The sequence below is a fragment of the Columba livia genome, chromosome 9, assembly GCF_036013475.1.
Source record: "Columba livia isolate bColLiv1 breed racing homer chromosome 9, bColLiv1.pat.W.v2, whole genome shotgun sequence".
Taxonomy (NCBI): Eukaryota; Metazoa; Chordata; class Aves; order Columbiformes; family Columbidae; genus Columba; species Columba livia.
Genome location: NC_088610.1, coordinates 16,931,670 through 16,952,084, shown reverse-complemented (window position 1 = coordinate 16,952,084; position 20,415 = coordinate 16,931,670). Strand labels below are relative to the sequence as shown.

The 20,415-nt window shown below is 37.0% G+C and overlaps 2 protein-coding genes across 15 annotated transcripts in view; one reads left to right on the top strand and one right to left on the bottom strand.

Moving 5' to 3' along the window:
* LOC102095146 (thiamine transporter 2) overlaps positions 1-20,415 on the bottom strand; it is a 35,733-nt gene that overhangs the window by 2,603 nt on the left and 12,715 nt on the right. The window contains exon 6 of one of the 2 annotated variants that reach the window (XM_065074013.1): positions 71-584. The exons of the other annotated variant lie outside the window; for it this stretch is intronic. Within the exon in view, the coding sequence (XP_064930085.1) occupies positions 561-584 (24 nt within the window). The 3' untranslated portion in view covers positions 71-560. Of the gene's footprint in view, positions 1-70; positions 585-20,415 lie in introns of those variants that run through there. 2 annotated transcript variants of the gene reach the window in all.
* AGFG1 (ArfGAP with FG repeats 1) overlaps positions 1-20,415 on the top strand; it is a 34,221-nt gene that overhangs the window by 12,453 nt on the left and 1,353 nt on the right. For 2 of the 13 annotated variants that reach the window (XM_065073985.1, XM_065073984.1), the window contains exons 3-13: positions 6,228-6,343; positions 6,878-7,040; positions 7,948-8,104; positions 12,798-12,914; positions 13,543-13,614; positions 14,477-14,686; positions 15,516-15,699; positions 16,352-16,431; positions 16,710-16,802; positions 18,346-18,393; positions 19,799-19,957. In XM_065073985.1, the coding sequence (XP_064930057.1) occupies positions 6,228-6,343; positions 6,878-7,040; positions 7,948-8,104; positions 12,798-12,914; positions 13,543-13,614; positions 14,477-14,686; positions 15,516-15,699; positions 16,352-16,431; positions 16,710-16,802; positions 18,346-18,393; positions 19,799-19,957 (1,399 nt within the window). The remainder of the gene's footprint in view (positions 1-6,227; positions 6,344-6,877; positions 7,041-7,947; positions 8,105-12,797; positions 12,915-13,542; positions 13,615-14,476; positions 14,687-15,515; positions 15,700-16,351; positions 16,432-16,709; positions 16,803-18,345; positions 18,394-19,798; positions 19,958-20,415) is intronic. The other 11 variants (XM_065073988.1, XM_065073987.1, XM_065073992.1 and 8 more) reach the window with 8 other exon arrangements.

The window sequence follows — 20,415 nt, the reverse complement described above, 5'->3', positions numbered from 1 at the left end:
TGATTATTTGAAGCAGCTTTTCTTCAGGTGAGAGATACCATCTTTTTCCTGTATATATGTCTCCAAGGAAGGTCTTTCTGGCACAGGCAACTTGAACTTTTTTTCAGATGAGTTTTTATGGCTTCAAATACAGATTTAAATCTTTTTACCACATTTGAAGACATCTATATTTTGGTGTTGCTTACTAATCAGCAGGTATAAACAGATGTCCAGATTCTGTTTTTGCTTATGTTGGAGTTAGCTTGTTTTTGCAGCAAGAATAGAGACATCTTGAAGCTGATATTCCTCAAGTGCTTTCTGAAGTCCTTTTGAAGGATAAAGACAATTCTGACTCACTGGGTATGGTCCCATTCGTGTGAGGTATTCTCACACTGTATTTTCATCTTAGGAATAATGAGGGGAAGAGTGATACGGACATGGTTCTGTTTGAATGCTCGTTATCAAATGATGCTAATGTTGATTAGATCTCTGATTCAGTAGTGCAATGATAGTAGAAAGTGAACTCACTGCAGAAAGTGGAGGTGGCGCTCATCTCATGTTGCTGTTGTAGCTGTGAGTATTTATTCAAGAGTTTTTCCCTGAAGCTGGAAAATAGTATAATGAGGAAAACCTGTTAGTTTATTTTTCTACCACACTTTTGAAAAGTGCCATATGTTTTTATGTTTTAGAACCTTCCCAAATAGCCTATTCTAATATGCATATGGTGGAAGAAAATTGTTTGGATGGTCTTGTATTTGGAAAAATCTGTGTTTATCTGGCAGCAAAGGTCATGTTTACCTGAGCTAATGAGTAGAACGCTATGCAGCTATGCCCAGCTGCTTGGGATTAGTTTATCAGTGGTTAATTTTGATTTTGTGCCAATCTTCCTGACTCTTGATAGCACCTGTTCAAGTGTTTCTTACCAATTTCGTGCATTCTAGATTCTAACAGAACCTGCAGTTGCAGAACCAGCAGCAGTATGGAGCTGGTTCAGAGCTGGTGTTTGGCCTGACCAAAATGCTTTCCTAGAATCTCCTTTACTATGGAATGTGGCCCAGAAACCCCAGTTGTAAAGAGCAGCTGGAGCTGATGAGTCCTGACAGCATGAGCTGTGCAGTCAGGTGTTCTTGTAGAACATCCCTGGTTCTACTAATATGATATAGAGATACGTGAGCTGATTGTGTGTAGAACAGTGGCTTTGTTAGCAGGATTTACTAGCTTGGACTCTGTGCTTATAAAAGCGGATGTAGCTTCTGGACCCAGACTAGCTTGGAAATCAGTATGCTGCTGGTATAAAATTCTTCTAACCTGCAGAGATTAATGAATAATATTGACATCAGAAGTGCTGAATTACTAAACAAAGCTATAAATTGCTTACATAAGGGAACTGTTTCCAAATCTTTCTTCCTGTGGCGAGTGTTGTGTTTTGGAAAATAGTTTTGTTGTGTGGTAATCGGTAATTCTTTGCACTGTCAGCATTATATTTAGTGCGTATCTGAGGATATTTTTGTTGGCAGGGAGGGAGAGAAGAAGAAATCGAATTTGGCATTTAGGCGCCTGAAAGGTAATAAGTTGCTAGAGCTTTTTAAACTAGGCTGATGTGTAATCTTCCTATGCAATGGTACATCTGGGTCTGAACAAGAAGTGCTCTATGCTGTTGGTTTTCTAGGTAAAGTGCAGCTTCTCCCAGCAGAAGTACTTGTCCTATTATAGCTTTTCCTTCCCATTTTGCCTTCACCATATACAAGAGAAGGCAGCTTCATGAGCAAAAGCTTAATTTTGCTGGCCTAACTGAATTTTTATTATGCCTAACTAGCACAACTATGCTAACAGGAGTTTTTGAAGTGTGGTGGCTCGATGTGTTGTGTAAGCAGAAGGCCTTTGTCTCTCCCATATCCGCCTTCCCACACACACTGGAGATTTCTATCAGTGAAATAGTTAGGCATGGTAAAGTGTTGTTTGGTAGCTGAAATATGTAGCACTGGAATATAAACAACTGAAACCTCAGATTGTTTGAGGCTTTCTGCAATACTTGGTGGATACTACTGATTTTGGTTTTTAATTGGAAGTTTAGCGTGCCTGTCCTTCCCCACCTTCCCAACTCTGTAAAAACAGACACACAAAAATCCTGAACATCACAACAAACCTAGAAATAAACCCAAAAGCTAAATGTTTGTGGAAAACAGGTACGTTTATGTTCTTTTTAGGCTGGCTTTTAAATCAAAAGCCTTTCTGGTCAGCTTTATTTTGTGGAGTTACCAGATGTGCAATGAATGGGATGAGTTCTTTGTTCCTTTCTGTCAGAGGTGAAAACAGGGGTAATTACTCAAACTGTAGGACTACAAATGTAAATAGTACATTGTATTAGTACAAATGTAAATAGCACAGTCTTTTATGGGGAAAAAAAGAAAGGTAAGTGCAGTTATTCTAGGGGAAACAGTTTCTCCCTCAAATAGGTAGCTGTTGAGTACAGATGCAGAGAAAGCAATGGTATGAAGAGAAATGTAGGTAAAGATTTTATTATATCATACAATAAGCAATTGGCCCAATTTCTGCTTTCAATGATATATTTAAGCTATGGCAACTCACAGTTTCTGCCTTGCTACCTCCTGGGTTTTTTAATCTAGGTCAGGGTGAGTAGGTTGAAGCTGGTTGTGATTCTCTTTCCCTCTTTGCTTCATGCTGTACTTACTGATCTGATTCTGAGCTTCCCAGTATCTTCTTGCCAAATGTCTAATGACATCCCTTGCAGGACTGAAGCTTGTTGGCAGAGAACAGGTACTGTTCTTCCCAAACCAGTTGTGAAAGGATTCTCATGAACTTTTAAATATCATGAAGGTAACTGCTGAATCTTTTACTTATTGTTACCTGACAAGATAAAACTTTGCTTTGTCATGCTACTTCGCAGCTCCCACAATGTAGCAGAGGCAGGCAAAACTTCAAAGTCTTGCTTCCATCAACCCTTCAACAAAAGTAGATTTTCAAATGCTGCATACGCACAATCATTCCGACTTCAATGCTGGTATTTTTTTTCTTCTTTCAGCATTGGTGAACCAGTGGGACATGGACTAATTATACTTTTCAGTGACAGCAGACAATAATTATGGATTGTTGGATATATTCCACTGTTTCTAGGGGCTTCCACATAACTTGACTGTTTACTCTTGGCTGCAGATTTCCAGGCTCTTCTCTGAGCAGAGCATTTTATTTAATAGAGCTTTGGTTATCAAAAGGGGTATAGCAATGCCTCTTGTGGATGAACAAAACTTTTGAGCAGATGCCTACTTGTGCTGCTGTTGCAAAAAGAACAATATTAATACTAAATGGCTAAGCCAGGCTATGCCCAAGAAGATGGTGTGATGTTATAAGTATTTCAGAAAGCTATAGTATTTTTAGGCCTGATATATTAATAGTAATATTGTGGAACTTCTGGTGAATTGGGATGCTTCTTCATGTATTAACAGTAATTCTCATTCTTTAGTTTTTACAGATAAAACGGAGCTTAAGATGTATTGTGGAACTTGGGCAGTAGCATTTTCTGAATCAGCTCTGCAAGTCTGGTTTATGAATGTGATAGAGAAAATATGTGCTCTTTAGGATATTAAATTCAAATTTCTCAAAGTATATGTTCTGAATTTTTGTTTCTTTTGAAAATATTTTTTTTTTTCTCAAATAGTAAGTTTGTTAAAAAACCAAGAAGAAAATTTTGTGTTTAGCACAGCGACCAGTAGGTTAAAGCTTGGTTTTGTGCAAATTTATATGACCTTTACTGTCTCTTTTTCCCCATGTCCTGCAAGTAATGGCTGGGTAAAAGTCAACACATCTGTGAATAACTGTGTGCTCACTTTTCCAGGTCCTGCCTGGGCAGCTGGCAGAACTGAAGCTCATGTTGAAGTATTGGCAGCTAAAGTTGCCAACCTGATTTTTCTACCTTTCCACTAATTTCTTTTTTTTTTTGTTACAATTAATCTTTTAGTGTCTCAAGTGCTGTCACATTCAGATAGTGGATATAAGAGCTGTGATTAGCTATGTCAGGGTACCAAAGAAGCAAATACTGAGTCATCATTCCCCACCGTAACTCAATATGTTGTATGGCATAAATTTCCTTGGTCTTTATCATAAGAGTAACTTTTAAACAGCTTTGAAGTAAAATGGGACAGCCTGATCAGTAGAAAAATTCACAGTTCTCCCAGCAAACTCTTCTTTGCACAAGATTTGGTACTGTTAGTGACTTGTTTTAAGACCACGGAAAGATAACTTTCAAAAACCAACAATTGTATATGCTGCAAGTTCTGTCTCTGACAATATTTTTAAATTTTAATTTCCAATTTTGATTTTATTGTATGATATTGTGCCACATGCTGCCATTTTCTTTTTTGTAGTTTGCTTCATGTGAGCCAGAAAACGGTTTTCAGCTTAATCAATGCAGTATTGTGGGTCCCTGTCAAGTCAGATGATAGTAACAAAAGTATAGCTAAAAAGAGCGTACAGGTCACCAGCAAACAGGGAAAGACAACGGGCCTTTTATTGTGTTCTGAATGCTGGCTTGGAACGGCTGCTGGTGCTCAAAGCATTGTGTGGTGCTTCATACAGAAGCAGACAAAACTGTGCCTTTTCGTAGTTTTTGTGTGGTATATAAAATGTGTGGCTTTATAAAATTCGGCTTTCTAAAGGACTTGTCTGCGTTTAAGACTTTAAGAAATTGTACTTTCTCTGAGAACTTTTTAGGTAAGGAGACTTATGTGAAATTTATTTTGCATCTCTGGTGTGGTAAAGTAAATGTTTTAACTTGTGTTCATATAGCTGCTGCTGTCAAACTGTTAAAATGAGAACTTCTTGCTGAAGCATGAGGGATTAAGTCTAGATTCTTCCTTGCTCAGTGGTTGTGTGTTGTCCATTAGTCATACTGTTTTCTGTGCTAGCAGTAACTGGACCAATAAAGAGTGCCTGGCAGGTTTAATTAAGTGAATTATAATAGTGACTTCAGGCATATTGCAGTTGCTACTGCTTTTGTGTATAGGTATTTAGAAGAAGTTAGTTGCTTCAGGAAACATTTTTGGAGGTCTGCTTTCTGAAGGTTTGCAAACATGGAAATGTGATGCAAGAACTGATGCCTTTAAAAAGTTAGCATCATTTTAAACCAAGAATGTGTTAGGACAGCACAGTCCTTCATACCTGTTTACGTATTCATAGAACCGTTATCTGCCATAGCTTCCAGGGCAGTTGGCTTATGCAGCTCTTGCCTGTTAGAGTATGTGCTTCCTCTGAAGGTCATGGAGACAGCGCTGAGAACCTGACGCTGTTGCAGGGGGAGAGGACAACGTTTGTAGGAGGCATGTAAGAGGGGCGGTCAGGTCCGCTTCAGAAATGGTGGGCATCGGAAAAAGAAAGCTTTTTTGGCTCCACTTCTTTGGAAGAAACCTGTTCTAAAATGGCAGAGTGTGTTTTTAGAGGGTGGCTAATGTTTAGTATATTGTTTGAGTGCATATTCAGGTTACTTGCAGAGAAGCCTTAAATGCTTAAAATATTTTAAGGGTGACAACTCCTGTGTCTTGTTGAGTTTTGAGAACAGTCACCATTACTCTTGTTTAGGTCAAGAATTGAAGCTGAACATGCTGAGAATTTTGCAATTGTTTCAACTTTTGCTCACACAACTACAAGTAGAAAAATCAAAGCAGAGCAAGAGTACTTCCCCCCTTGTCTTGTATCCTCACTCAAACTAAATATATATGATATCATAGAAATTCCATCATGGTAAGAAAGGCTGTTTAAAAAAAAAAAAGTTCCTATACTCAAATAGTAATTATAAGTATAAATACTAAACCTCAGATCCTATAACAGCTACTATTTGGGGCTTGTGGCATATGGAATCTGTTGAAACAGTTTAAACCCAGAAGTACAGGTAAGGTAATGTGTGGAATTAGGTAAAGGAGAAGAATCTTAAAGATCACAAGTGGAAATCAGGTACTTTGCCTCTTTATGAGTATGTACTACAAATATTTTGTAAAAGCAGTATTCCATAGTGAAACTGGATGCTAGGATTTTCTTGCCCTGCTGTGACAGATGGTCTTTCGACTTTAAGTATTTAGACCAGAACATGATGCACCAGTCAGTTGTTAAAACAGCTCGATCCGGAATAAAAAATGTGCAGCCACACACTTTAATGGTTTGATGTATTAACAATTGTAACTTAAATAGGTTTTTCAATTAAGATATTTTCTCTGATTAATCTTTTTTTTTTTTTTAAGGTGTGCAAACAGATCTGGCTAGGCCTATTTGATGATAGATCATCAGCAATTCCAGACTTCAGGGATCCACAGAAAGTAAAGGAATTTCTACAGGAAAAATATGAAAAGAAAAGATGGTAAGATAGCTTTACAGTTATAAAGATTGCCTCTATGACAAGATGGACCGTTATCCTCACATTCTTGAGTGTGCTTTCTTTCTTGTGTGTTCTTTGGACTAGATGACACAGCTCTGAAAAGGAAAATGATTTCTGGGCTTTATTGAGAGCTCCTACAGGAAGCAGAGAAGACAAACTATTTAAAGAAGTCTCTCAATGTGTAGTTCATATTGATAGAACAGAAATGGTTTAAGGGAATGTCAACAACAGTGTAGAGTAAGGGTTTTGCAGGCTTTTATTGGGAGGTGAAAGATGTGTGGCTTGTATTAAATAGATGCTATAAAAAATGATGATTTAGAATTCTAGTCCCTTCTTAAAGGAATAACTGCCATATTTAAATAATAGGTATTTTGCAAACTACTGTTAGGATTTGTTGCAGGGTCCTTGGTTAAAATAGCAAAGTTGAGATCTATTGGTTCTCACGCTTGAGTCTTATGAATGTTGAGCAGAACTTTTCCTTAAACTTGTAAAAAGCATTGCTCCTTTTGAATGTAGGTATGTTCCTCCGGAGCAAGCAAAGGTGGTGGCATCAGTCCATGCATCCATATCAGGGTCTTCTGCTAGTAGTACAAGCAGCACACCTGAGGTGAAGCCACTCAAATCTCTCTTGGGAGAAACTGCACCCACACTGCACTTAAACAAGGGCACACCGAGCCAAGTGAGTAATAACACAGCTGAAGAGCATAGAACTGTTCAGCAGTGCTTCTTCTCTTTTAGTGGCACAAGAATTCTTGCAATAGCAACTGTTACCTAATAATATGATTGCTAAAGACAGCTTTATGTATTTTGTTGAAGTATACAGGTGTTTGCAGGTCAGATTCTAAATTAAGCTTGTTTCTATTGACCACATTGATTTTATTTTTTTTAATGATTGTTTTCAATAAGCAGAATTTTCCAGTGTGATTGACAAGTTTAATTCTGTTTGTCTTTTGCTTAAATATCTCTTAAGGTTTGAACCTAACCTGATATACTTTCATTTTGTGTGGTTTGTTTTTTTTTAATTTGAAAACAATAGAATGACTGATACTGTTAACCATGACATTAGTAGTCAATATGTGCACGTTCATTATTACTTGCTATGCATTCTCTATCTGTCTTATCAAGTGGGTTTCAGGGTGTCTGTATGCTGTTATGTAAAGTCAAACAATATTATGCACTTAGGTTTTGCAGGGAAGACTTCTTTGAAAAACAGTTTTATCTTTAGGATACAGGCAACTCTTGAATTGACCTTTTATGACTCAAACAGAAATTTGCAGCTTGGAGCCTTTATTGCTTGCATTAGTACAATACTTGCAGTTTTAAATACATAATTTTGAAGTTGTTTGTATGTTGTTACTTTATTCTTCTAATCCATGGAAATCTGCTGCATAGTTCCTTTAACAGCATAAATTGGTAGTCTTCTTCATACTATAGGAGGAGGGCCTGTGCTCTATACAGCATCTTAAGCTTCAGGAATAAATGGCTTGTTAAAGAAATATCCTTAGTCTATTCTTCTAGTATTTCCCAAAAGTCAGTTTATAAAATATCAGCTTTTTTGTATTGGCTAATTGAAATGTTGTTTGTAGTCTCCTGTTGTAGTTCGATCTCAAGGACAGCAGCAACAAGAAAAGAAACAATTTGACCTCCTCAGTGACCTTGGCTCAGATATCTTTGCTGCTGCTCCTCCTCAGTCAACTGCTACAGCAAATTTTGCTAATTTTGCACACTTCAACAGTCATACAGGTAAGTATTCTGAGCAGGATATCTCTCTTAAATGTATAAAATGTAGCCTTAAATTTTTTGATTGCTTTAGACTAAACTTTTTAATGAGGTATGTGTAACTTCTGTATCTTGAGAACGTTGTATTACTCAAGATTGCCTTTAAATCTTTATAAAGAAAGCTTGAAGACAGGCTGATAATCCTGCTTTTGAAGTGGGAGTTGCTATAGCTATTTTCTATGATATGTATGATCAGACTCTTTCTGCCTACTACTAGAACTTTACATTTTTGGGGGGAGAGAGTGAGAGGATGAGTAACAGAATGTAGGGAGAAGCTGCTATTAGACCTTCAATTTTATTTCTGAAAATTATTAGGAAGAGCATTTGTGGGAAGAAGATATAATGACTTACAGGGAGTTCAAATGCATTGACAATAACTGTCAATTTAAGAGGAAAACAAAGGCTTCCTCGGTTTAAAGAATGACCTCTTATTTTGTGTATGTGTCTATCTGAAAGCTGAATGCCACCCATGTGGGTAGTATTCTGTAGTTTCAGGAAGAATAAATAAGCTTTGAGCATATGTGTTGACTGAGGATGCGGGTAGGCCTTGAATTCTTAAAGAATTGTTTCAGTAAGATATATTGAGCCCTCAGGATATATTTTCAGCCAAAGATCTTGAGACATAGTCTATCCTAAATAAACAGGTGATTCTGTGGTCACTGAAGTATGTTGTTTCTAACTTGCATTGTCATTGTGGGAAAGTACCTTTGCCTGTCTTGTCTGAATTGGCTTTTCATCTTGTTTTTCTGAGAGAAACCGTGATGCTGCTGAGCCAACAAAAATAAGAGAGATTTCTTGCAAATCAGTCCTGAAATTGTTAATAGCTGAGAGGAAACATGATGGAGGGGACTTAAGGCACATCTGAGGAACTGAGCAAAGTATCAAGGCTTTCTCCAAGTTAACTTTCAAAATAAAAGTTTGAAAATAATAATATAGAATAAGAATTGTTGTTGCAGGGTATTTTTTAAAATAAGATTTCATGTTAGTCATCTTTTGGAGGTATATTTAACTGGGAGAACTTGTGCTGACTGGCCAAAGTTGTACAGTTTTACTGAAGAGAGCAAATGTTTAATTTTTTATAACAACTTATTCTTTCCAGATTTGTTGATGAATGATTTTATATGTATATACACTTAATTGCTCTTTGTGGGTTTCAGGAGATGAAAATTCTGTTAAAGAGATATTTCAATACTATGTTTCAAATCTAGGTAAAATTCTACTGCATATCTGCTTTTTATCCTTTTAAAAATTACCAAGCTATATGAACACTCTGGAATAAATATAATGTTATGAAAGAGTATGTTAACTTCTGGTTATAGTAAGTGCTGACAGTCAAAATGGAGAGAGGTACTCAGCTGTATGGGCTACTGGTCAGTTTCAATAGTTAACCATTGTGGTCATTCTCATTACTCCTTTCCATAAGTTTTAGAATCCAAAACAGTTTCAGGGCTGGTAAATTGGTTTCTAAAAGACAAAATGTCATTTTGAGCATGCAGTAGCTGAATGTGTATTGCAGACTGGTTTATCTGAAGGTATTTTCTGACTCACTAGGGTAAAATACTTGTAAGGCTTGTTCTGTGTGCAGTAACCACAGAGTAGTGTTAACTGAAAGTAATAAATGTTGGTCTTGCCTTTGGAAGACAAAGAGGGTTAGTCTATCTACCAGGTTTGGCAAAAATGAGTTTTAAATGCTCATTTAAGGAGCTGTATAAACATGTAATTCTTGTTAGCAATCACACTTCAGCAGAGGATGGATGAACTTGTATTTAGTCCAGCACTACTTTCTCAGATTTTATGGTCTGGTGTTCTTGTTTTAGGGCTTGATTTAGCTGTGCCTACAGGGGATGGACCTTTATGTACACTGTGGTTAACTAAAGAAATCACTGAAGAGCACCAGCAAATTTATTGTCTTCCAGTATAAGTGCAATTAAGGCACAACTGAGTGCAGCAGCTGATAGGAAAATATTAACAAACTTGTGCTGTGAGCTGTAAAGTCTTGATGTGAAGCTTGAAAATCATGCAGAAAGTGCAACTTCTGATATGTTCCCCTTTTTTTGAGTTTTCTAATATACTAAGCTGGTTCGGGGCATTGTATGTTGACAGGGAAACGTGCTGACCTTATGTTTATTGCCTGTATTTACAATGTTCCATAATTTCTGCAAAATGAGATTTTGAAGATGATGGCAGACAACTGTTCTGTTGTTTACAGACTAATAGCAACAAAAATATTTTTAAAAAAATTGCATGTAGTCTAATTGAATAGAAGACCTGCGCAAAAGATTTTTAAAAGACTTAATCACACAGCATAGCTCTTATCATGGGTAACAAGTGAAAAGAGTCTTTACCCATAAGAAAAAATAGTATGACAGTTATTGTCTTCTAGAGAATTATTTTCAATTTTGTAGTTGAATATATGTGGACTTTCAGGTTTTGTTTTGTTTTTTAATTTTTCATGTACTAAATGTAGTGCAAACCTTACAGAAGAAACTTTAGGGGCAGCTTGCATTGCCATGGCCAGTGCTGTTGTAGCAGAGCTAGCTTGGGCCAGCTAGCTTTTGTACTGCCTTAGTGACCTGCAGGCACAACAGCAGTTGTGCATCTATGCCAATCTGCAGTACGCTACAGTTCCTTAACTTACTTAGGGTTGTCTTGGGTTTCTGTGTGGAGAGCTGAATTTTGGAATTGCCAGTCCATCCTTAAAAACATGGTACATGAGAGTACAAGTCTTACATGGTCTTTACCTTTGTGCCACTTTTACATAGGTTTAAACTTCACCACATAAAATAAAGCAAGATTAACATCTGAATACTCTGCAGAAGAGTCTCTACAGCTTTACTGTTTTAACATGGGCCCACTTGCAGATCATACTTTCTGTGCCAGCTGATGCAATCAAATTGCTAAAAGTGGCCTGAAATAGAATGTGTTCCAGTTTTTAATGTAGACCCAAAAGATATTTAATTTAAGATTCTTGACAAAGTATTTGGTTTGAGTCATTTTAATGAACAATTTTGTCACTATTCTAGGAGCAATATTTATGTACTTAATCTTATTTGGTCAGGTAAACATCAGTCTCTGAGTAGCCCCCATCCAATTCATGCATCATGATGAAAGCATCACTCCCTCTTTGCTAACCTTGGTGTCTGCAGGGTTGTTTCTCTTGCATTTTCCTCCCTCCTCACTCTCACAGCTGCCTCAGTGTTTTTACCTTTTCTTACGTATGTTACCACAGAGGTGCCACCAGCATTGCTGATGGGTGCAGCTTTGGGCAGCAGCAGGTCTGCTTTGGAGCCAGCTGAACCTGGCTGTTGGAAATGGGGGCAGCTTCTCAGCCCTTCTTGCAGGGGCCACCCCTGCAGTCCCCAGCTACCTAACCCAGCCACATCAACCCAATATGCATGGACACTTCCAATAAAAAGTGATATCGAGTCAAACCTCACACTCTCTCCCAGTATCCCCTGTGAAGGGAAATACTTTCATTTATGTTAGTAGCAGTGTGAAATGCAGTAGTTTGTATAAAAGTGACCTTGTAGTTTATAAATCTGTACTATAGATGCTTTTTGAATAGAAATTATGTGACCTAATGCAACTTTAGCATTACCTGCCTATTAAATAACAGTACAATCTCCATATTTTATTGTTTTTATAATATATGTAATCTGCAACATTCCTCCAGAAAAAAAAAATCATGACCCAAAAATACAGTGTATTGCAAACAGCTGTTGCAGAAGGTGTTTTGTGGGCTTTCTTTAGATAATAGGGGTTTGAGTTGCATTTGATTAAAACCATTTTTTTTTCCCTTATTGCTGCCTTATAACAGTGCTTAAGACTTTCTGTGGAACTTAGCAGCTAGGCACACAATTCCTGTTGAACCTGTAGATGCTTGAATGTCCAGCTGTTTGAAATTGGATGGGTGTTAACTTTCATTTTCTCCGATAGCATGACACGAAAGGAAGGCGAAAACTGAAATGGTTTGAAATTTCCTTGGATTTTATTTTGTGGATACACTATGAATGCTATCTTCTTGACATTGGTATCAATTTTCCATATTTCTGTACTCTGATTTATTAATTTTTTTTAAACTGACTTTTCCAGTGAAATGAATATGTAAACCCAGCCAAAGCTGTTCAAGTGGTGCCACACTAAATTCACCCATGGAAGAAGCACTTTGTATATGAGGAATTGAAGTTGCCAGTGTGTTACAAGAATGCCTTCTAATTTTTATTCCCAAAGAAATGTTCAGTTAGGCCACAAATTCTAGTTTTGGAATCCAGCGTTTAGAATGGTACCCGGTTTGGGTTCTACAGGTATACATCTGGTACTCTGTACTTTTTGGCTGGTTTTCCCTGACCAACCACCCTTGCAAACACTCTGGGGTTAAGCTGAACTGGACTTATCAGGTTATGCAGTTGTGAGTAGTAGCACATGTGAGGAGGAGAAAAGTAGCATTAACTGGTACAGCTCTGGGAAGGTGATTTGTAAAAGTTTGTTCAAAGATTCTATTGTAGAGTATCATGTATAATTTTTTTCATGTAAAAAGAAATTACAAGGTAGGACATAACCCTTGGAGGCTGTCATGACCATGAATTCAGTTAATACATCTGTTTTTGTGTTTATTTCCCATATCCATTAACATGTTTTGTTCCTTTGCAATTTACAGCGCAGAACTCTGCAAATGCAGGTTTTGCAAACTTTGATGCATTTGGACAGTCTAGTGGCTTGAGTAATTTTGGAGGTTTCCCCACAGCAAGTCAGTCTTTTCAGCCCCAAAATACAGGTAGAACTCCTAGCACTTTTGATTAATACTTAATTGAAATAATCCTTACCTTTATGTTGGAAGGTACTTAAGCTGAGTTTATTTCTTGCATCTGCCTGCTTTAATGCAACCAAGCCATCAGAAGCTCTGGGGAAACTCAAAATGAATTCCTTCTGTTTGGTGTTGATTTTTTTTCTAATGCTACTCAGAAGTCTGATTTATGGCACTGTTTTTGTTAGCTCTACACCTGAAATAACTGTGAAAAAAGTAATCCATACTGCTTTTGATAAATACCAAATTGACTCTCTATCTTGTAAGAGAAGTGTTTCAGTAAGAACCAAAAGCACATCACTGTGCCAAAAAAAGTGTGTCTCTGCATATGTATAACATATGCACACACTTCAGTATATCTGACTTCATGTGTAGAGTCTATTGCTGAGTTTTATTTTGCTTTCCTTTCATTTGATCATGCTTTAGAACTTCTGCTTGAGCTTACACTTGCTGTTTGTCTAGATCTTTGGCTGACTGACTTTCTTTTCCTTTTTTTTTTCTTTTCTTTTGAGTGTGGTGTTGTGTTAAACTTTTTTTCAAATTTTCTTTTTCCCTTCTTATGTTAACTTTAACCCACACACAATTTCTGGCTGTCCAGCGTTCAGAACGCTTTCATCTAGCTGCAGTTTTGGTGAATTTACTTCAGCTTTTCCTCTCCAGGCTGTACACAGTAAGTTCCACACAGTGGAAAACTCAGCTTGCTTCATTTTCATTGTAGTATAGCATTTTCATTCCTACTTTTGCATATGTTTTAACTTATTGATTATGCTGTTAGAAACTTGTGCGTTCTGTAGTACGAGTCAAATCCTCAACTGTTATAAAATGTGGAACACTTAATGGAACAACTCCTTTAAATTTAAGTACGTGTCTGGACACTGAAGAGATGGAAGCTCATGGTTTCATGTTTGAAATGAAGTTCAGTTGTGTGGACATAAGTCAGATCTTTAACACTGATTTATGTATTTCTGACATCAGTGGAGACTTAGTACAAAAAGGGCTGTGTTGTGTCTTCTCCCTCACCTCTTCCCTGATTGGATGTAGTAGAACCAAACTGTCTCTAAACCTTGGCATGAAATCATACTACCTTTTGACGTCTAGGCACTGTTTTTTGCTTAGAATGATTACTGACACTCCATGTGGCTAAACATTGTACCATTAAGTAAATGCAAATAGGAGGTATTCATTAGACACATGACAGCAAAATAAAGCTGCTTTATTTTGAATGTAAAGATTCAGGCAAATATTTATTTTTCTAGCAAAATATTGTTGTTGAAATTACTTCAACAGCTAATAAATAGCACATAGTTTTTCCAAGATAAAATTCTGATTATGAAAGAAAAGTTATTCTTTTTCTCATGTCCCAATGAAATGTTGAAGGAAAGGGGAAAGGGTCTTAAACCTGTGGGATGGGGTGGGGGAACACATTGCCTCATATAACCAGAAAGAGGTGGGATTATTGTGCCATCAGTTGCCATTGGACACACTTTCTCTAGCTTTGGAGTGTTGATCATGTTTAACTTACTTTGTTACAGGTGGAGGTGCTGGATCAGCGAATGCTAACTTTGCTCACTTTGACAACTTCCCCAAATCCTCCAGTGCTGATTTTGGAGCCTTCAATGCTTCTCAGATTAACACAACAGCATCTGCAGCCAGTAAAGCTGCAGTGAATAAACCCAATCTCCAGTCAGCTGACAAATATGCAGCTCTTGCTAATTTAGATAATATCTTCAGCGCAGGGCAAGGTATTAAAGTTTATTTTCTGAGGTGCTTATTCGACCTCTGTATACTTACTACAAGGATGGCTGTGCTTGTCAACATAATAACCATATTTCAAAATGTCCTCTCTTTAAGTTATCAGTAGAATTTCACATCAGTGTACCCCTAATGTGCAAGATGTAAGTTTAAAGACTAACATCACTCCAAAAGGCTGTCATCAAAGACTGATTTTTAGGAACCTACTTCCTATCAAGATGAATAACTCTTAGTAGTAACATCTAAATAGTTACTGCAATGATGCAAAAATATAAAAATATATTTTGTTTGTGTTAAAACCTTTAGTGAAGGCTCTTGAATGGAGAGCTACAGTTGTTGTGGAGAACTGCCAGAGTAGCTTGCCTACCTCTCTGCCACAAAAAGATTTGGCTTTAGTTTTTTATGAACTAGTAGCAGTGATACTTGGATTTGCTTGATTTTTAAGTCAGGGAGAAAAAACTAGTTATTCTGTAACTTTTTTTTCTTCCTAAATGGTGTATAAAAACTTGCAGTGGTTTATAATGTAGGGCTTTGTTCTGAAATGGATTATTTGTGGATATGTGCTTTATTGAATTTTCTAGTTGAAGATGATGGTAGTACTGAATCATTATTTTCCAGGGAAACTGGAGGCTCTTTGGAGCTGCAGAAGCATGATGCTTTGGTAATAGCTAATGGCTAATATTTTTTCCTGCATGTCCTAGTGCGTATTTAATTTTTAAGTCAAACTTAAACTGTCCATGAACTTTAATTTAATTCTCAACATTGGCAAGGCATAAAGTGAAACTATCTTTACTTTTAATCTGTTTTCTTTCTTTGTAGGTGGTGGTGAGCAAGGAAGTGGCTTCAGTACAGTTGTGTCAGCATCAGCAGGTCCTGCGTTGGCAGCTGCAAATCAGTCAAGTGCATCTTCAGACAAGTATGCGGCTCTAGCAGAATTAGACAGCGTGTTCAGCTCCACAGCAACCTCTACTAACGCATATACTTCCCCCAGTAATGTTAACAGGTACATGTTAGACGTAGCTGACTTTCTACATTGCCTTCAGCAATATGAGTTCAGAGGTATCACTGAAACTGCATCCTTTGTTTAAAATAGTAGCAGTACTGTCTGATAGGGTATTACAAGATAAAGTTAAGACTACTTTCTGTCAGCAGAATGTTCTCTGCACCTTCCTAGTCATTGCATGCAAAACCTGTTAGATGGTAACACTTTCCTGTACAGAATATTTGCATGCATACTGAAAATCATAGCGTTGTCCTTGGCAAAAAAAGAAATTCAGATATTTATAATGTAAATGGTGCAAACCAGTACTTTTTTAGATCATAAAAGTAATAGATACCAAATGTCTGTTATAGCTTTGCCTGGTATTGCACGTGCCCCTAAAGCTTCAGCTTTGCGACCTTCATCCTGATGGCCTCTGTTCAATATTCTTTCCCCTGCTGTTGGTGGTGAGGGCTTTTCATTGCTCAGCACTGGTTATAGTCTCTGAGCCTGGCATCAGGGACTCAGTTTCTGGCATCGGTGAATTACATTGCAGTTTGCAAACTGCACGCAGGCGTTCCTTTTTTATTATTTTACATGCCAACAGTAATTGTAAGTTGTATTTAATTGTTAAACAAGCAATTCTGACTTCACTGAATATATGAATTATTTTCAGCAATGCTTTTGGAACAGTACCCGTGGCTGCTACTGCACAGACACAACCTGCATCTTCAAGTGTGCCTGCTCCCTTTGGAGGTATACAAGTGTTACTAACACCTTTTGTGGACTGTACCCAAGCATCTTACTAATTTTTAGTTGCTAGTGCTCTACTTTGACACTAGTGATATTGAAGCTACTAAAGGATGCCAAAAAAGTAATGTTGTTGTAATGCATTTCAAATTAAGCATTTCATTATGAGTTCCTAATTTTTCATGTAATTTTAGATAGCTATGTGTCGCTGTATAAACTTACACATAAGTCAGAATCTCTACTTTTAAAGGACTTCATTAAATAAAATGTTTTTCATCTTTCAGCAACACCTTCCACAAATCCATTTGTAGCTGCCCCTGTTGCCCCAGTGGCACCTTCAACAAATCCATTCCAGACCAATAGCCGAGGAGCAACAGGTTAGGAACAAACCACTAAGTGTCTGAGGAACTTTCTTTCAAGACTTGCAATGATTTTTTTTTTTTTCATAGCTATGTAATTTGTTTCTTAAAGATTTTTCTGTGTTATCTGTCTCTAGTCTATTTGATGTTGTGTGTGTGTTCATCGTAGAGTCCTGTATTTATGAACAGGCTTCAGAAATCAACTTGAAATATTTTTTTTTTTCCTTATAGAAGTGATGCTTCTTCTTGGACTGAGGACACTATTTTCCTGTTTCTGACTCAATCATAAGATTTCAAATGATGGACACAAAAAATGTCAAAATGATCTATTAAAGATCTTCTAATACTACCTAAGCTGTTTTAGCCTGTGTATTACCAGTTGGGTACCTTCCAAGAGTGTAACCTTGGCTTTGAAGTATGTTTCATAGCAGGTTGCCCTGAAATCAGGGATCTTGAAAGCCCTGCTGCTAAACTGGGACACTTTTAAAAATTTCTTTCTTTATTTCAAACTCCTGAAAGCTCTCAAAAGCAAAGAGTTGGAGCTAGAACCAGGAAAGACAAGGCTGCTGAGCTATTAGCTGCTCACCAGTCCACTTATTCAGTATGTTGGTGGTATCCTTTATTTTTTTTCTTCTTTTAACAGTAAAGCGTATGTTTAAGTATAATCTTTACACTCAGCAATTACACTAATTTTCTGGAGGAGGATTCTGTAGAATCATAATTCAATAGACAAAAACTTCATCAGTTTTTAAAAAGCAAACTTGTCTTTAAAACACTGAACTCTGATTTATATGACTGCTAGATTATGCTACATTTTTTCTCTGCAAAGGCACTACTACATTTTAGCACTTTTATCTATTAACTGGACTTCCATAGATTTAAATCTGCTTGCGTATGCTTTTTAACAGAGTTGTGCTTTGCTCAAACTTTTAGGTAGGTTGAATTAAGCTGATCAGGCTGAGTTAAAACTGAATTCATCAAATTCACGTCCTCTGCTAAAATGAGTTCTCTTTCCAGTCTGTTTTGGGATATTATGCAGTTAAACTTGTCTTAATACCACAAATATATTTTTCCTTATTTTAATCTCTTTCCTGACTGTGCTATTTTGGATCATCATTAAGAACTTGTAGCCTCTTTAGATAAATTTGTTTGAATATGGCAACTCTGTTCTACTTTCTGAACTGCTGAACTTGGCTTGCAGAGGTTCCAACCCTTTGGCAGCTATTCTGATGTTATGTACTAGGCAGCGGGGATGATGACAATAAGTAAAGATAATATTCTACTCCTTTAAGTGTAAGGTGTAAGCTTGTAGCTTGTCCTTTTATGCTAAGCTTTCTTTCTGCATGAACGTTGCTATTTATTCCATGGGAGATCTGTTTTGTAGCATTTATTTCTAAAGGTTTCCTTAGCTTAATCTATTGCTGGTCATGCTATGGATGAATTGTTTGGTACCTGTGTATATTTATATCTATATGTATACATAGATATATAACTGAGAAACAACTGTTCTAGAGTGTATAAATGACTTGACGTTGTCTGGTCTCTTTGTGGCTTCCATAAGGCCTCTCGGGAGCAATGCACTCTCACATATTTCCTCAGGCTCATTTTGGTAGGTGGCCACATTTGGTATCAAGTTTCTTGTGGCTAATTGTTCTTGCTTGTAAAAGCTTATTGATAGCTATCTGGTTCTCTGCACGTTGAATTTCAGAAGACTTTCCATGTTTTAAAATGGAGTGGATGCGGGTGTTTGGCAACTGGGCAAAAGGAGAGCAGAGCATAAATAGACAACCTATTGAGTGACTAAAACAAAACCATTATTGACATCCTCCATGGTCACAATCTAATGATAACAAGTTGAGTGACTCTTGAAGTTTTTACCAACAATAGTTTGATGCCTTTTGGGATATCCCATGTCACTGCTCACTCTGTGCTTTTGTTTGCTCTTTTAGCAAGTTTTCATGTTGAATAGCTTCTCTGCTAACCACAACTTGACAACAATGTCAATACATTAGTTTTGTGCATACTTTGTCGACAGTTTACGTATGTATAACATCTTTCCCTTGAATACTTCAGGGTTAATTTTTTCAACTGGTGATTAAGCTATGTTCATTTTTTTTTTTTAAACAGTTGAGCTTGCATAAAATTTAACTTGTAACAATTCAAAAGAAAAGTCCTGTCTTGATGTTTAACTAGAATAAAGTGTCTGGTGTCTGTATCTGTACCAGAAAACCTTCTATATGCTTCTCCTTTAAAGAATAACTCCCAAAAGACTGAATAATGGTTTTGTTACTACAGTTTTGCACTTGATGTGCTCCTGTTTATTTGCTGAAGGCATGTGCAATTGCATAGGAACTGTGTTCTTTACTTGAAATGTTCAGCAGAGAATCAGATGAAAAGTTTTGGATTTTTAAGTCTTACCTCAACAGTAAGAGTGTTTGCAATATGAACTTTGTATGCAAATAATGTGCATGGTGAGAATTGCCTTTAAAGTGACATTAAGGATGGGATGAAGAGAGAGGGGATGCATGTATCCCTTTTGGTTTGGGGTGGTGTTTTGTTTTGGTTTTTGACTTGTAGCTTTCTGTAATGCAGCTTGATGTAGGAAGATCCTTTCATGCTTTTCTCAGGAGGAGAAAAACAAAAGGGCTTATACTGCGTGAAAGTGCTTGTGTCTGATGGGTACAGAGTTTTACCAGTAAAACTCTGGGGCAAGTATATGATACTGTAGAGAACGTAAAACAAAATTTCCTTTTCAGAAAATGTGTCTGAATGTGCTGAACCTAGTAATTTTTATATTGTTTCATTTATTTTTTTAAAGTGCAAAAGTAAACTATGTACCTAGCTGGTGGCGATCCAAGCTAACAAATCGGCTCAATGGCTGTAGAAATAGAATGTAGCTTTTGTATGGTCACTGAGACATTAGGAGACTTCTCTTAATATGGCATTATAGTAAATTGTCTGATGAAAAAAAGTGATTTCTTTCAAATAATTGAATGTTCTTTTTTGCCTGCCAGCTGCAACATTTGGTACTGCATCCATGAGCATGCCTGCGGGATTTGGAACTCCTGCCTCCTACAGTCTTCCTACCAGCTTTAGTGGCAACTTCCAGCAGCCCACATTCCCAACCCAGGCAGCTTTCCCTCAACAGACTGCTTTTGCGCAGCAGCCAAATGGTAGGTCTATACCTTCTAGATAATATTGTTTAAATTGGAAACATGAAGAAAATTATCTGTCTTTAAGTTAGCAATAATGGGTGCATATTTATTTCTGTTATGAACTTGATAATAATATTGATGAAGGGTTCCCATACTGTTTTCGCTCTGTAGTTGAACTTTCTCACTTGGCTGTGTGCAAAGACTTAATTGATATTTTATCATAATCTGATACTAAAATGAAAAGTATTCCCAGGATTAAAGGGTTTTTATGTAAGGAGGATCATTCTGTTTCATTTTTGGAGTGTCTGCAACCAGTTATAACACTTTATTGAACTTCATAGAACACAGTCATGAGAAGATTGGAAAGTACTGTTTTCCCTAAATTTAAATGATAAAAATAATATTGAAAAAAGTGCCTATGTAGAAAATGGAAATTGATTAGTTCCAACCAGTTGAAAACAAACAAAGCTGAGCCA